The sequence below is a fragment of the Danio aesculapii genome, chromosome 17 (genome assembly GCF_903798145.1).
Source record: "Danio aesculapii chromosome 17, fDanAes4.1, whole genome shotgun sequence".
In the NCBI taxonomy this organism is placed as follows: Eukaryota; Metazoa; Chordata; class Actinopteri; order Cypriniformes; family Danionidae; genus Danio; species Danio aesculapii.
In genome coordinates, this window is record NC_079451.1 from 2107833 (window position 1) to 2123979 (window position 16147).

At 40.7% G+C, this 16147-nt stretch overlaps 1 protein-coding gene across 5 annotated transcripts in view; it reads left to right on the plus strand.

Moving 5' to 3' along the window:
• The first annotated feature begins 369 nt into the window (after positions 1 to 369).
• Positions 370 to 16147, plus strand: part of paplna (papilin a, proteoglycan-like sulfated glycoprotein) — a 63995-nt gene continuing 48217 nt past the window's right edge. For 2 of the 5 annotated variants that reach the window (XM_056477438.1, XM_056477442.1), the window contains exons 1-6: positions 370 to 462; positions 4121 to 4158; positions 4245 to 4312; positions 4938 to 5041; positions 15128 to 15188; positions 16083 to 16147. In XM_056477438.1, the coding sequence (XP_056333413.1) occupies positions 4262 to 4312; positions 4938 to 5041; positions 15128 to 15188; positions 16083 to 16147 (281 nt within the window). In that variant the 5' untranslated portion in view covers positions 370 to 462; positions 4121 to 4158; positions 4245 to 4261. Of the gene's footprint in view, positions 463 to 4055; positions 4159 to 4244; positions 4313 to 4937; positions 5042 to 15127; positions 15189 to 16082 lie in introns of all 5 variants that reach the window. The other 3 variants (XM_056477439.1, XM_056477440.1, XM_056477441.1) reach the window with 3 other exon arrangements.

Consider the following 16147-nt stretch of genomic DNA (forward strand, 5'->3'; position numbering starts at 1 on the left):
ACAAAGTGTTGTATATACACTCTAATATGGTTAAAACACGCTATAGATTACTATTGGAACTAGCCTATGTACTAGAGTATTTTGTTTTCCATGTGGGCAGCATGGCCTTTCCTTATCTTTTTTGAGGTAGCCATAAACTGTTGAGGTATTTGTAAATGGTATTGCCGTGGTAATGCCATGGTATTTCTGTACGTTTTTCTCTCGCTATTAAAATGTTACAACCGAACGCACAGTTTCTTTCCACGGCGCTGTATAGTGTGTGTGTGTGTGTGTGTGTGTGTGTGTGTGTGTGTGTGTGCGTGTGCGTGTGCGTGTGTGTGTGTGTGTGTGTGTGACGCAGTGTGGACATTAGAAAGAGAGAGAGAGAAAGGGAGAGAGAGAGAAGCAGTGCGGGTTCAGAGAGAAGATCCACCCGCGGGAGATGCAAACATCAGCTCTGTTTTCTTTCGACAGCAGCAAAAAGTAAGTTGATAAAAGCAGATATACTGTACGTTTTTCTTTCAGTGTGCTTTCTGAGGTAAATAAACGCTTTCTGATGTTGCACCCTTTTGGTCAGTGATAGTTTCATCGTGCTTTGATGTAAATTGATGTGGAATCTCAGACTAGATAATGAAAACAAGGTTTAATTGCTATTTTCCTGTAGTTTACATGTATTTAAAACCAAATGACTGTAGAGTGTATCAAAATAAAGCGAGTTTATGATTAAAACAACTTAATCCAAAGGAAGACACACTCAAATCTTACCTCATTTGCAGTTTTCTTATTCGTTTGTATACAATAATTTATGTCATGTCATTTTGCTTCTCGTGTGGAAATATGCAATCAATTATTTTATATCTGCAGCATTAATGTCAGTTTTACTGGAAAAGGGGGCACAACTGAAATGAAAGTAAGTAAGTAAACAGTAAGACAAATAACACGAAGAAATACAGCTCAGATTCATCAAAAAGTGTTTTATAATGTATTTTCTAACACTGTTTTGGGTCATTCCACAACATCCCTGCTGAAAAATCCAGCTTAAACCAGCCTAGGCTGGTTGGCTGGTTTTAGCTGGTTGACCAGCCTGGTTTTAGAGGGGTTTTGGCCATTTCCAGGCTGGTTACCAGCCTTTTCCAGCCTGGTCTTAGCTGGTCAGGCTGGAAAATGACCAGCTAAATCCAGCTAAAACCAGCTTGACCAGCCTGGTTTAAGATGGACGTAGCTGGTTTTGGCTGGGCTCCCAGCCTGGCTAGGTGGTCAAGCTGGTTTTAGCTGGTCATTTTCCAGCCTGACCAGCTAAGACCAGGCTGGAAAAGGCTGGAAACCAGCCTGGAAATGGCCAAAACCCCTCTAAAACCAGGCTGGTCAACCAGCTAAAACCAGCCAACCAGCCTAGGCTGGTTTAAGCTGGATTTTTCAGTAGGGATCTCATGCACATTTCTTTATCTACGTAAAAAATACTAAAGTAATTTGTTGTAAATCTGTTTTTAAACCAAATATAGTACTTACAACTCATTGTTATTAACTGTACTGTAGTTAATTGATATACTGTACAGTATACTTCTACTACAGAAGACTATAGTGATGTACTAATATGCCCTATAGTTGTAGAAAACTACCATTTGTTTATATTAAATTGTAGTATGTGTTACCAGAGCAACTATACAAATACCACAACAGTATAAATCAATACTTTCCCCACTGAAAAAAACAGCCTAAACCAGCCTAGGCTGGTTTTAGCTGGTCAACCATGCTGGTTTTAGAGGGGTTTTGGCCATTTCCAGGCTGATTTCCAGCCATTTACAGCCTGGTTTTAGCTGGCCAGGCTGGAAAATGACCAGCTAAAACCAGCATGACCAGCCTAACCAGGCTGGGAGCCCAGCCAAAACCAGCTACTGTATGTCCAGCTTAAACCAGGCTGGTCATTTTCCAGCCTGACCAGCTAAGACCAGGCTGGAAATGGCTAAAACCCCTCTAAAACCAGGCTGGTCAACCAGCTAAAACCAACCAACCAGCCTAGGCTGGTTTAAGCTGGGTTTTTCAGCTGGGTTTACTATAGTAAGGCTCAAATCTGTAATATTTGCTATAACATACTATAGTATTTTTCCCATGCGGGCAACATAATGGTTAGCATTTCCCACTGACTCCTTCAGTAAAACAGTTTTTTGTATGTGTGTGTGTGTTACACATCTATCACTGCATTTACAGTAAGACATGATATTGTACATCCCGAGACTGAAGAGAGTCTGAAACTCCTACTTTATAGGGCTGTAAGTTTGTAGCTGTGTTTGCAGGTGGCAGCATGCTCAGTCTGGCAGAAGAGCAGCTAGCGTGTACCATATTAAAGAACATTTGCAGCTTGTTTCGGGCTGTTTGAACTTGATTTCTGGAGGATTGCTTGACTTTCAGAAGTCTAGTGTGAGCTGGCATCGTTGAGTTGCTGGATACTGAAGTGCTTTCACTTTCGGCGGCCCCTGCAGTTGGGGGGGTCACTGATTTCTTCCAAACAATAGGGGCACACATACAGCGCAGTCACTCAGATCACTGCGACATCAGACACACAGACTGAGAGCGAGAAAACCAAAACGTGAATGTGCACTGGATGATGATCTGGATTTTTAAGTGATATTATAGGAAGAGCAGTAGCTATTAATACTACAGTAAACAATAATATGTACTAATATACCCTATAGTTGTAGAAAACTGCTATTCGTTTAAATGAAATTGTGGTATATATGTGTTACCATAGCTACTACTGAATTAACTCAACAGTACTTTACTATGGTATGGCTCAAAAAACTAATATTTGCTATAAGATACTATGGTATTTTTGCATGTGGTGTTCAATATTCCTGTGAATCTGCTGTATCTGATATCCCTAGAGTGTGTAGGTGAAGATTCAGCTCAAAATACCACACAATTGGTCTTAGCTGGTCAGGCTGGAAAATGACCAGTTAAATCCAGCTAAAACCAGCTTGACCAGCCTGGTTTAAGCTGGACATAGCTGGTTTTGGCTGGGCTCCCAGCCTGGCTAGGCTGGTCAAGCTGGTTTTAGCTGGTCATCTCCCAGCCTGACCAGCTAAGTCCAGGCTGAAAATGGCTGAAAACCAGCCTGGAAATGGCCAAAACCCCTCTAAAACCAGCCTGGTCGACCAGTTAAAACCAGCCACCCAGCCTAGGCTGGTTTAAGCTGTTTTTTCAGTAGGGAAATTTACACTTTGTTTGATTATAAAGGCTAATTTATACTTCTGCGTTAAGCTTGTAAATGTATCTACACGTCGCAACGATGCATAGCGCAAGCTCTGTGATTGGCCGGCTTGGTAGCGCTGACGAGTGTGGGTGGGACCGAGAGCCGTTGGAGCTAGTATTAACAAGTGTCGAGTCTTGTGAAGGAGCTGGTCACTAGTGGGTTTAAAGCTCCCGTAAAATAAAAATATTAGTTTCAGTCTGTTGGTTTTAAGGATATCTATAAGCTAGTGTGCTCCAAAACAGTGACACAATTCACATTTAGAAGATATAAACCTGATATAAACATGAAAAGCTTGCAGTTCGTCACTTCCACCTAAACACTACCTCATCTGTTTCTTATCAAATATTCTGACCAATCCAATGCTCTCTAGTATATGACAGGCCCCGCCCCTTCAAGACGCTTCTCATTTGACGTGCTTGAGCTCAACCACTCTCACTGGCAAAGCCGTGATTAAAAAAGCAAAACAAGATTCTATTGGCTGTTTTATTAAAAAGGGAGGAGCTACTCTATGTCCCGCCCACTCTTCATGTTCCAGTTGAGATTACGTCAAACATTGAATAAAAAAATACACTTTTTAAAGACTTTAAACTGATAATTCACTGATTATGTTCTTAGTAATATCATGATATATTTAATAAAATACCCTTCTGTGGAAATACATTAGACATGAGGTAATTTTATGTAATGTTAGTGCATTTGATGTCAGTATTAGAGTGCTAGCGTTATCAGTGTATTCATGCTTTCAGTGGTGTGTTCAGCAGGCGTTAGCGACATAATGTTTTTCCATAATTCATGTTTTCATATGTGTTTTTTTTGTCTGTTTGAGCACGCACAGCTTCAGGGCCTTTTGCAAATCAACAGAAAACTAACACACACCTCTGTGTGTTGCAGGACGCTGGGTGTGTGAGCACTGAATCGGCCCCAGACAGGTATGTTTTTACACGTTGTACATGTGGACGCAGCACATTATACGGCACAGGTGTTGTGTTTTAAGCGTGCTCTCTGTGTGCCGCAGCCAGTGAGGAGCTCAGGATGCTGGCGGTTGCGGTTTGTCTACAGCTGTTTCTGGCCTCGGTTTTTATGGTGAGTGAAGTACCGCAATATATTACAACAGATGACAGTTCAGACAAAAAATTACTCTTGTAAGGAAGATTACAGCTGCTAAATCTTGCAACGGTTTTAGGAAGACATCCAAGCACATGGTGTGAGCAACAAACATTAGCTACTGTGATATTTCTATCTAAATGCTGGCTACGTTTGAGTGGAGCATGCTGTAAATATTCAGAATTAAATAAGTCATGAAAAATCTGTCCGCAAAATGTGTTTGAAAGTTCGCGTCACACTTAAAATTGCTGTTTTGCAACATACATCAGATCGTAGTAGATTATTGGTAAATATATAGGCAGTGCCTAATGTAAATTGCGAGGTCCCGGAACAGATCTGGGTAATGGATCCGGCATGTTACCTGAGGATGGAGAGGTGTCGCGCACGATATTGGATGGCAGAGGGGTGTTGCGGTCGCAGGACGAAAGTGAAGAGCGACGGGTTTGTCGCGGACGAAAGTGAAGAGGGTTGGGGAGTCGCGGAAGAAAGTGAAAGTGAACAGCGGACAGGGGAGGAGGGCGGTTGAGGAGGGGGATCAGTAAAATGAGTGATCGGTCTCGCTTAAACAAATATCTCCAAAAATCTGTTGTTACTTTGTTTCCAGCAAAGCATTGGTGATAACTGGGGTGAGTGGAGTTCGTATGGTGAATGCAGTCGCAGTTGTGGCGGCGGGGTGACCATGAGGATGAGACGATGTGTAACTCACAGGTAAGAGTCTTCATTTATACTGATGCCTCATAAATCAAGAGAGACCCGTTTACTGATATTTTATTAACATGCTGGAAAAGGCATCCACCGTATAAAACATATGCCATATAAATCAGGGACGTAGACCAAAAGTGAAGTAGACCAAAAGATCCTCAAAAGCTAGACATCATGACAAGCCAAAGGATAGTGAGGGGAGTGACATTCTGGCTTGGTTAAATAGCTCATTTTATATGGTGTTTTGCTGCAGAGTGCTCAGGTTCAAGTCTGATAAGGCACATTTCCACTAAAGCAATGTAAAATCAAGGTAAACTATGCAGTTCTAGTGAACTTTTCTATTAAGTTTTTTTCTGAAGTCACTGGGTTTAAGAAAGTAAGGAAGCTGATCTGTACGACAAGCCTTCTCCTGCATGTGTACAGAAAGGATGTGTACCTGAAATGTACAGCAAAATATACCCTTAGTAACATAGATTTGCAAAAATGTAGACGTGTAGCACCCTCTAGTGGATTTGTCATCTGAAACATGCATTGAAATGTACCCAGAAAAAGTTATTACACTTCGCAAGAAACATAGGCTGAGGCATATATTTACAATGTGTCTACAATTTAGACACCACATGCCAAGAAAACATACACTTCTTGAGCTAATCTTGATACAGCAGTGAAGGGTTCGTTTACCGCCTTGAGCTCTTCATGACTGAGTGTTGGAAGAGAGGAGGATGGGTTTGACTCTTGGATAGATTAGCGTCAGTCTCTTTGATTTTATACACATTTATACATGCACATCTATGTGAACAGACTTGTTTAATGAAAAAGTTTGCGGGTTGAGTTCCAGCTTGATTAAAAGCAACCCAGGCTCATTCTGAGAACGTAGTCCCGGGGACGTTTCTGGAGACCGCGAAATACGTAGCCGGGCGTATGTACGGCTGCATTTCATTTTTTTAAGTGAATGCTGCGGGGCGGTGTGACGCCGTTCCTTTCGGCGCTTGCACGAAGAGCTAACCGGACAAACTGGTTGCAGCGGGAAAGCCCTCCACACGGCCGCTCGCCTCCGTGTGGAGGGCTTTCCCGCTGCAACCAGTTTGTCCGGTTAGCTCTTCGTGTACTTTGGTGGACTCGAGGCACAGAGAGGGGCTGACCACGACGACAATGATGACCGGGTTCGAGTCCGAGGAAGAGCGGTTCCAGAAATCAGGTAAGAAAACAAAAACAAAATCCAAAAAATGAAGCGAACAAGTTCGTCACAGGGTGAGAATGTGGTCAAAATCCGAAAACGTGGTAAAAATCAGACGAGGGCTTTTCTTTTTCTGGACGGCTTTTGTGAATCGTCGTTGGTTGGGTTTAGGGACAGAGGAGGGTGGGTCAGCCGATTGGCCGGTCGCACGGTCAATCATTCTGTCATCCAGGCAGACAGGTGGAAGGTCGTTCGACAGCGGCCTCTAGCGGGTTTACGCGAGAACGGCGCGGGAAAAAGCATGCACAGCGGCCTCTCGCGGACTCGCGAAAACAAAAACTGCAAAAACACGTACCTCCCGGGACGTATTTCGCGGTCTCCAGAAACGTCCCCGGGACTACGTTCTCAGAATGAGCCTGGGTTGATTAAAAGTGACACATCCACAACATATTCACTTATAGTTTGCCATTTATTTGAAACATTAAAGCATTTCATTTTCACTACTCAAAATCATATCTGTAAATTCAATCTGGGGGACATGAATGGAGATTTGATTTCTGGATTGCGTTAGAGCTGGAAATACTATAGATGCACTGAAATAAATGACATCATAAGATGGTAACATCTAAATAAATCATCTAACTCACTCGTCACTTGTTCCAAACTTTCTTTTACGGTTGAACACGAAAGAATATGTCTTGAAAAATGTCAGACACTGTTACCCACCGACGTCCATAGTACAATCCCAAATCAAAAAAGTTAATACAGTATGCAAAACGCACATAAAAAAGGAGAGTAGACTTGTATTTCAGACCTGCAACACATTCCAAAAACGTTGTGACAGGAGCGGTTTAGGCCTAGTAATCAGGTAAATTGGTTAAATAACGATGTGGCAGGTGATGTCAACAGGTGATTGTGATTATGATTTGGTATAAAAGCAGCATCCAAGAAAGGTCTAGTCCTTTAGGAGCAAAGATGGGCTGAGGATCCCCAGATTACCAACAAATACATGAGAAAATTATTGAAATGTTTGAAAACAATGTTCCTGAAAGAAAGAGAGGAAGACATTTGGATATTTCAGCTTGAACAGTGCAGAACATCAGTAAAAGATTGAAGGAATCTGGAGGAGTTTCAGTATGTAAAGGACAAGAGCGCAAGCCTAAGATAAACAACTGTGACCTCTGATCACTCGGGTGGCACTGCATCAAGAATCCTCATTCATCTATTAGCGATATCACCACACGGACTCAGGACTATACTTTGGCAAACCTTTGTCAAGAATGGCAACATTACAAAGTGGTAAATGCTTTACTGCTTCAACTGTTTTTGAAATGTGTTGCAAGAACCAAAATTGGAAAACGTGTTTGTTTTAAAAGAAAAAGAAACAATAAAATTCACAAGGAACACGTTAAATGTTAGTTGATTTGTCTGCAATGTAAATTTAGAAATCACTACTTTTTTTATTTGCATTTTCTTCACTGTCCCAACTTTCTCAGATTTTCGGTTGTATTTGTGTTTCAAGAGTTCCCACTTAGATATGTGGGAAGAGAACCCTGAGCTCGGAGATATTTGAGCCCAGGACTCCCGCCCGGTCGATAAGCATATCAGGAGATCCGAGATCAGGTAGGTCTCGAGAGCTCCCCCTTTAGAAAAGGGAGGAAAGGGAGGAGATGGGGTGGAAGGGGGGATTCTTCCAAACGAAGATAGAAACAGTAGGGAGAAAATGATCCATTTATAGAAAACTAGGATCACTCTGATTGGATGATTACTGATTACAGATGAGCGGCCAGACGTGCTCAATCATATCACGTGCTCCTCTCGAAATTAGTTTATGAAACTTCACTTACTAAGGAAGTCAATGATTGCAGGTTTTCAGTTTTCTTTCAAGAATTCACACTTGGCTCATGATTTATACATAGCTTGTTTGGCATGCTGTCACAGGAGAAAGCCCTGAGCTCAAGGGATCCTCGTGCCCAGGGCTCCCTCCCTTTCGCAGGGCGAAGGGGAGATTGAGCTCAGGTCGATCTCAAAACTCCCTCGCTGCTGAGGCTAAGGTGAACTTCTTGAGAGTAAGACATTTAGACAAAAGATTTAGGCTTATTTTGTCTATGATACAGAGCATATTTGGACGTTGGGAGGAAACCAGGGGACACGGGGAGAACATGCAAACTCCGCACAGAAATGCCAGATGGCAAGTGAGGACCGAGTGCCATTGGTATTCTTGCTGTGAGGCAACACTGGGCGACCATGCTGCGTATTCTGGATGAAGGTGGAAGGAAGGGGCTTTCTTCCAGATGAAGATAGTTATAGAAAGGAAATGAGGATGTTTATATAGTGACTTGGGATCCTTTGATTGGAGGATCGTGATCAGCTAATGTGGGCCAGCTGGGTCAATCATGAGCACGTGCTCCTCTCGAAATTAGTTTGATATTAAACTTCACTTAAAATATCTTCTTTAGTGTTCAACAGTAGAAAAGAACTCCTAAAAGTTTGAGGGTGAGTAAACAGTGAGTGCATTTTCATTTTTGGGTGAACTATCGCTTAAATTATTGCTTACTATGCGAATAAACCAACCCACACTCATCAGCTTATAGCCCTAAAACGATTTTTATGGGTTAAATCAGGTAGAAACAGCTCTGTAAGGTATCAGCTGCTGGTTAGCACTTGTTTCAGTGCAGGGTTTCAGATGTGCACCTGTGACTGTTCAGATGTCTTAGGAGAGAGAGAGGGAGAGAGAATGACCTGTTCATTCTTCTGGAGCTCAGGGGAGTAAATCCAGTTGAAAGACTGTAAACTGTTCTGTGAACCAAAGCTAAGCAGATCAAGGCAGCTGTGTCCTTATATGCAGTGTTGAGAAGAGCCCACAAATGTCATTAGATGATTAGATTTTTTAAAAAATGAGTATAATTAGCATTTTTATTTTAACATAAAGTTGTCAACTTAACAGTTCCCAGTTGCAGTGGGTTCACTTACGTTGCAATTAAAGACAGCTTGTTGCTTTTAAAGGGCACCTAGGTTAGCCCTTTTTTTGAGATTTAATATAAGTGTTTTGCGTCTCCAGAATGTGTCTGTAAAGTTTCAGCTCAAAACACCCATCAGATTTTTTATTATACCTTTTATTCAATTCCTATTTATACATTTTTGCACTGGGGGGCAGTTTTGGTGTACTGCTCCTTTAAGGCTAGTCCTCCCCGCCCACCTTTTGTACGTGCCTTTCTGGAGGATTTGTTGTGCAGTTGCATCGATGAGTCACACAAAGTTCACGCGCGCACACGCACACACACACACACACACACACACAGAGACAGAGCGCCCGTTTAGCTTCGCACTCTGTGTGCACGCATATGTGTCAGGATACAGGTTAATCTCCACTGCTGTATGAATATCTGTTATGTTAATGTACAAAATAAACCTGATTTAACATCCACAAACCGGGATTGAAGCGTCTTCCTTTATAATTGTTCTGACATGCGGCTGTGGTGATAAAGTAAAGCTAAGCTAAATCGCTATAATTCATGACACACATGCTCTGTTTTAAAACATGTTAAACTTGTGAAACTCACTCTTGATCACATTTGATGATGACTGATGATCCTAGCGAACTGAACAGATCTCTTATTCCCGGCTGCTTTGCGCTCGTCCTCTTTTGATGATATGATTATACACGTGACTACCGGACATGTTAATACGCTCAGCTGTCAATCAATATTGGTGGGCGGGAGGACCGCTCTCCTACGTCAGGTAGCGGTCGATCTGAAAACCGCTGCAATTGGTCCACCGTTTTTATGTTGTTAAATTTGAAAAAAAAGCACTAGGTGTGCTTATATCACCCCAATATGACGGTCTATACACCATACATGCACATATGTCTGTCCAAACAGCTTGAAAAGTAGATTTTTTCACCATAGGTGTCCTTTAAGGTAATTGGTTTACTAACTTTAAGCAACTAATCACTTTTTACAGTGATTGTGATTGTTATTCCACTTAAATTTGTAAAACCTTGATAGCTTAATTCCTTCATGTTGTCCCAACACAAATGGATTGTGTGGAACCCAGCATTTCTTACAGTCTACACCAGGGGTGTCCAAACTCGGTCCTGGAGGGCCAGTGTCCTGGAGAGTTTATCTCCAACTAGCTTCAACCCACCTGCCAGGAAGTTTCTAGTATACCTAGTAAGAGCTTGATTAGCTGGTTCAGGTGTGTTTGATTTGGGTTGGAGCTAAACTTTCCTGGACACTGGCCCTCCAGGACCGAGTTTGGACATCCCTGGTCTACACTCAAATAAATAATGTTTGCTACTTTTTTCAAATTATTTATTTAAAATGAGCTGAAACGACACAATTCTTGAGATTTTTTGGGGGGACCACGTAATTGTTTTATGTTTAATCCACTTAAATTTGTTAAATTAGCTTAATCGCGTTGGGATAACATGAATGAATTGTGTGGAACCCAGCATTTTTTACACGTCAATGGATTTTAGATGAGTCTCATATGAACCATGCACGTATAGCCTGCAGGTATTTAGTTAAACAACCTCTATTCTCCATCTTGAAGATATTCATGTGCAGATTTACTGCAAAAATGCATTTCTATCTTAAGGTTTCTTGACCAAATATCTCAAAATCTTTAAATCAAGAAGCATTTTATTGAAAAGTAAAAAATGTTGTCTTGTTTTCAGAAAGTTTCAAAGAGTTTTTCCTTTAAAAAAAAAGCCAAATTTAAAAAAATGACAAATTTAAAACCAAAAAAACATGATTATTTAGCAATTTTTGCTTATTTTCTTTGCAAACAAGACAATGATTTGTATGTGTCTAAAAATGCTTCCTCATTTAAGAATCTTAGTGTCAAAGGACAGTACAATGGCTCAGTGGTTAGCGCTGTTGTCTCACAGCAAGAAGGTCGGTGGTTCGAGTCTCAGCTGGGTGACATTTCTCTGTGGAGTTTGCATGTTCTCCCCGTGTTGGCGTGGGTTTCCTCCGGGTGGTTCGGTTTCCCCACAATCCAAACACATGTGGTATTGGGGAATTGATTAACTAAATTGGCCGTAGTGTATGAGTGTGTGTGTGTGTGTGAATGAGTGTGGTGTTTCCCAGCACTGGGTTGCGGCTGGAAGGGCATCCACTGCGTAAAACATATGCTGGAATAGTTGGTGGGTCATTCTGCTGTGGCGACCTCAAGTCATGTTTCTTTTGTCACTATTGGCACTGGTTCAGTCAAGTATGCGAGGTCGAGGTCAAGTACGAAGAGGAATGTGTTATATCGGATAATTGTGTGTTTGACTGATGGGGATTTGGCTGGGAAAGTCTTCACCAGGACACTGAGAGCTTTGGCCATAAATCTGGGTGCTGGAATCTGGTCTGCATGTCCTGTCTTGCGTCTTCCTCTGCAAAAGCTGCTTATGAAATCAAAGAAGACTGTCTCTTAAATTACAACTCCTCTCTTTAGGTTATTTACCTTCCCCAGATGTAAATAAACCATATTTGCTTTGCTCATCATTGCCCATAAGAGCTGTATTCCTGCCAGTGTGATTCTAGTCTGATTTGTTAGTCGTTTCTAGTCTAAATATCTTAAAATGTCTTAATTTAAGAACCGTTTTCTAGACAAGCCAAAAAAATTTCCTTAAAACAAGCTAAATAATCTGCCAATGGGGTAAGCAGAATGATTTTAGTGCTGAATCTGTACTTCTTCTGCACTATTTTCCTTCAACCTGCAGTCGCTACTTCATATCTTCTTTTTTTCATGTCTACAGTGATTGGCTAAGTGTAATAATCACTCCTGTGATTCCCGTCCAATCAAACTGCACCATTCATTCATTTTCCTTCGGCTTAGTGCCTTATTCATCAGGGGTCGCCACAGCGGAATGAACCGCCAACTTATCCAGCTTATGTTTTACACAGCGGATGGCCTTCCTAGCTGCAATCCAGTACTGGGAAACACCCAGTGCTTAATTTGTGAATTGCGAGGTCAGGGTAACGGATCCGACATGTTACTCGAGGATGGAGAGGTGTCGCGCATGATAGAGGAGAATGGGGGGGATGTTGGCAGTGTGTGGTGGAGGGGTAGTGAAGTGAAAGTGAAGAGCAGGAGGGAGTCGCGGAAGAAAGTGAACAGCGGACGGAGGAGGAGGCCGTTGAGGAGGGGGATCGGTAAGATGAGGTGCCGGATCCAGATCTGGCGTGTTCCGGCACAAATTAAGCCCTGGAAACACCCATATTCACTCATTCACACACACTCATACGCTACGACCAATTAAGTTTATTCAATTCCCCTATAGCGCATGTGTTTGGACTGTGGGGGAAACCGGAGCACCCAGAGGAAACCCACACCAACACGAGGAGAACATGCAAACTCCACACAGAAACACCAACTGACCCAGCAGAGACTTGAACCAGCGACTTTCTTGCTGTGAGGCGACAGTGCTATCCACTAAGCCACCGTGACACCTCAAATTACTTTGATTTCTTTCGTTTTTATTTCTGAGGAGTAAAGGATTCAAATCCCAGTCACTTTGAGGCTGACGGCAATGTAATGTAGGAGTGTGTTTTTCCCTCAACACTGATTGACAGGCGCATATTTACATGTCTTCATAGTAACGCATATAAACATCTCCACAGAACAGGATTTGCAAAGAAACTAGGATTAAAAGATCTGTTCAACACTCTGTGATTAGCTGCACATCAAGAATGAGTTTTACAAGTTTAAAACGTTTTAAAACAGCATGTTTATCATAAAGACAGTAAAATCGTTGTAATAAATGTGTATAGTGTATATAAATATATATATATAAAGTGTCCAAGAAGACACGAAATCCTTACAGGGAATGACTCAGAGGCTGTTTTGATAATGACGATGAAGAAAATGTCTACTGCGTGACGACTGAAATTACCAATTGGTCTTAAACCTTCACTAAATGCACTACAGAATGTTACGTTTTCACACAAACTGCATGTATTCGATCAGTGCTGCTGGAGCTTGGTTTGTGGCACCACCTACTGGACACTTATAGCTTGTTATTTAGGTTACACCGATTTCACTCCACATGTAAACGCATCGTCTTGGCTTCTGTCAGCTTATTATATACAGTTGAAGTCAGAATTATTCGCCCTCCTGTGAATTGTTTTCTCCCAAATGAACAGAACAGATTCAGAAATTTTTCACAGTATTTGCTATAATATTTTTTCTTCTGGAGAAAGTCTGATTTGTTTTATTTCGGCTAGAATAAAAGCAGTTTTTAATTGTTTTACACCCATTTGAGCTCAATATTATTAGCCCCCTTAAGCAATATTAGTTTTAGATTGTCTCCAGAACAAACCACTGTTATACAATGCCTTGCCTAATTACCCTAACTTTACCCTAATTAACCTAGTTAAGCCTTTAAATGTCACTTTAAGCTGAACACTAGTGTCTTGAAGAATATCTAGTCTAATATTATTTACTGTCATCATGACAAAGAGAAAATAAGCCAGTTATTAGAGATGAGTTATTAAAACTATTATGTTTAGAAATGTGTTGAACAAAACCTTTCCGTTAAACAGAAATTAGGGGGACCAAATATTCAGGGGGGCTAATAATTCACGAGGGACTTCAGCTGTGTAATAATATATGATTACTTCAGTACTAAACTTGTTTTAAAGATAATAAATTAACACACTTCTCGCTCAACACTAAAATGCCCCCCCTAAGGCAATCTTTCTGGGAAATTCAGGCATTTCTCCTCCAGATTATTGCAAGTGTGTCTTGTCTCGCCGGGTGAATGAATCAGACACCACACCCTGATGTTTTCTCTCTCAGTATTACTGTCTGCCATGAGCTGATTTCACATTCAGAAACACTGTAAACTTAAAGCATGTGTTTGTATCTGTTCATTGAGAATGTTTTGATGTATGACTTGTAAATCTCAGATCACACCCATTAGCTGGAAAACACTTGTTACAGTCTCTGTGCATGTGGCTGTGTGTTTCTTTAGCACTTAGTGTTTAATGCACTTTTTTATTATACGATTTGTTTTCATTAAAGGGGAGCTACTATGCAAAAATCACTTTTATAAGGGGTTTAAACACAGTTGTGTGGCAGCAGTGTGTGAAAATAACCAGCCTCTAATGGTAAATATGTATTAATTCTATTGTTTATAATCAGACTTGATTAAAACAGTCTGCAGAAACACTTTGATTGACATTCTCCCTTTGTACGTGTCATCAGAGGGGGAAAGCCCCGCCCACTAGTGACCATATCACCCTCAGTAGCATAGGCTGTTAGTCTTGTTTTTGAATCTGCCACTATGCTGACACACAGGCATCTGTAGCTCCGCCCTCTTCTGAAAATAGCACAATCTCATTTGAATTTAAAGCGACAGTCACCAAAACACCACAGTTAGGATCAAAGCCAAAAAGGGGTCCGTTTCAGAGAGATAGAAAACATTATCAGTGTGGTATTTTGAGCTGAAACTTCACACACACACACACTATGGACATCAGAGACTTATTTACATCTTGTAAAAAGAAGCATAATAGGTTCTCTTTAATGCACATTTTAAATTAAGGCATAAAAAATGCTTAACGAAATGCCAATGCCAATGAAGATATTTTGCAGAATGTTAAATACTGGTAACAATTGACTTCCATTGTAGGAAAAACAAATACCATGAAAGTCAATGTTTACTGGTTTCGGTCTTCAAAATATCTTCCTTTGTTTTCAACAGAAGAAAGAAAGGTTCTGAACAAGTGAAGGGTTAGTAAATGATAACAGAACTTTGACTTTTGAGTGAACTGTTCCTTATCCCTGATACAGTGTTTTCTACAAATAATTAAAAGTGCAAAATCTTCATAAGCATAAAAAAGTACTGTCAAGTTCATCAAAAAACGATAAAAATCTCAACTTATTTATTTATTTTTTTGTCACTTGTCCTTTCTCTACAGGACTGATGGTGGTCACAGCTGTGTGGGTCCAGATAAGTCCTATCGCTCATGTAATATCCAGGTAAATTTGAAAGACTTTCTGCACAATGACAGTCATACTACAGCTCAGTGATTAATTTGAGAATTTGCTTTGGCATTATTTGGCATTGTGTTTATATTCTGACATCAGAATTATCTCAATTAAAGTTTGTTTGTTAATTCATTATTTAATTAATAGTTTTTTTTACTGTATGCGAATGAAGACTTTCCTCACCAAGCCTGCATTTATTTGATCAAATCTACAGTAAAACAGTAATACTGTGGAAAATTCATGCATTCGTTCATTTCCCTTCGGTTTAGTCTCTGATTGCCACAGCGGAATGAACCGCCAACTTATCCAGCATATGTTTTACACAGCGGATGCCACAACCCAGTACTGGGAAACACACTCATTCACACACATACACTCGTACACTATGGCCAATTTAGTTTATTCAATTCACATGTAAGGCATGTGTTAGGATTGTGGGGTAAACCGGAGCACATGCAAATTCCACACAGGAACTGGCCCAGCTGGGACTCGAACCAGTGACCTTCTTGCTGTGAGGCGACAGTGCTAACCACTAAGCTACTGTGCTGGAAAATTATGAAAACTTACGTTTCTTCAGTTTTGCGTGATCCTTCAGAAATCTGGCTAATATGCTAATTTGCAGCTAATTAACAGTAGTTTCACTAAAGTGAGAATGTTTGTGTAGCTTAATATTTTAATGCCGTGAATTTTTCTTTTTTTTTTGATGATTGTGAAGTTATTTTATTTCTAAAACATATTTTTATTTTCATATATGATATATTTGTATTTTATTTATTTTATTTAAGTTCAATATCATGCTTTCTTGCTCAATTAAAAGTATTTTTTGTTTTGTAAAAAGAACTGTTGAGTGGTTTTGTACATAATCTGAATTATCTGCATTTTTAGGACTGTCCTGAGGGTTCCAGGGATTTCAGAGAAGAGCAGTGCTCTCAGTTTGATGGCACTGATTT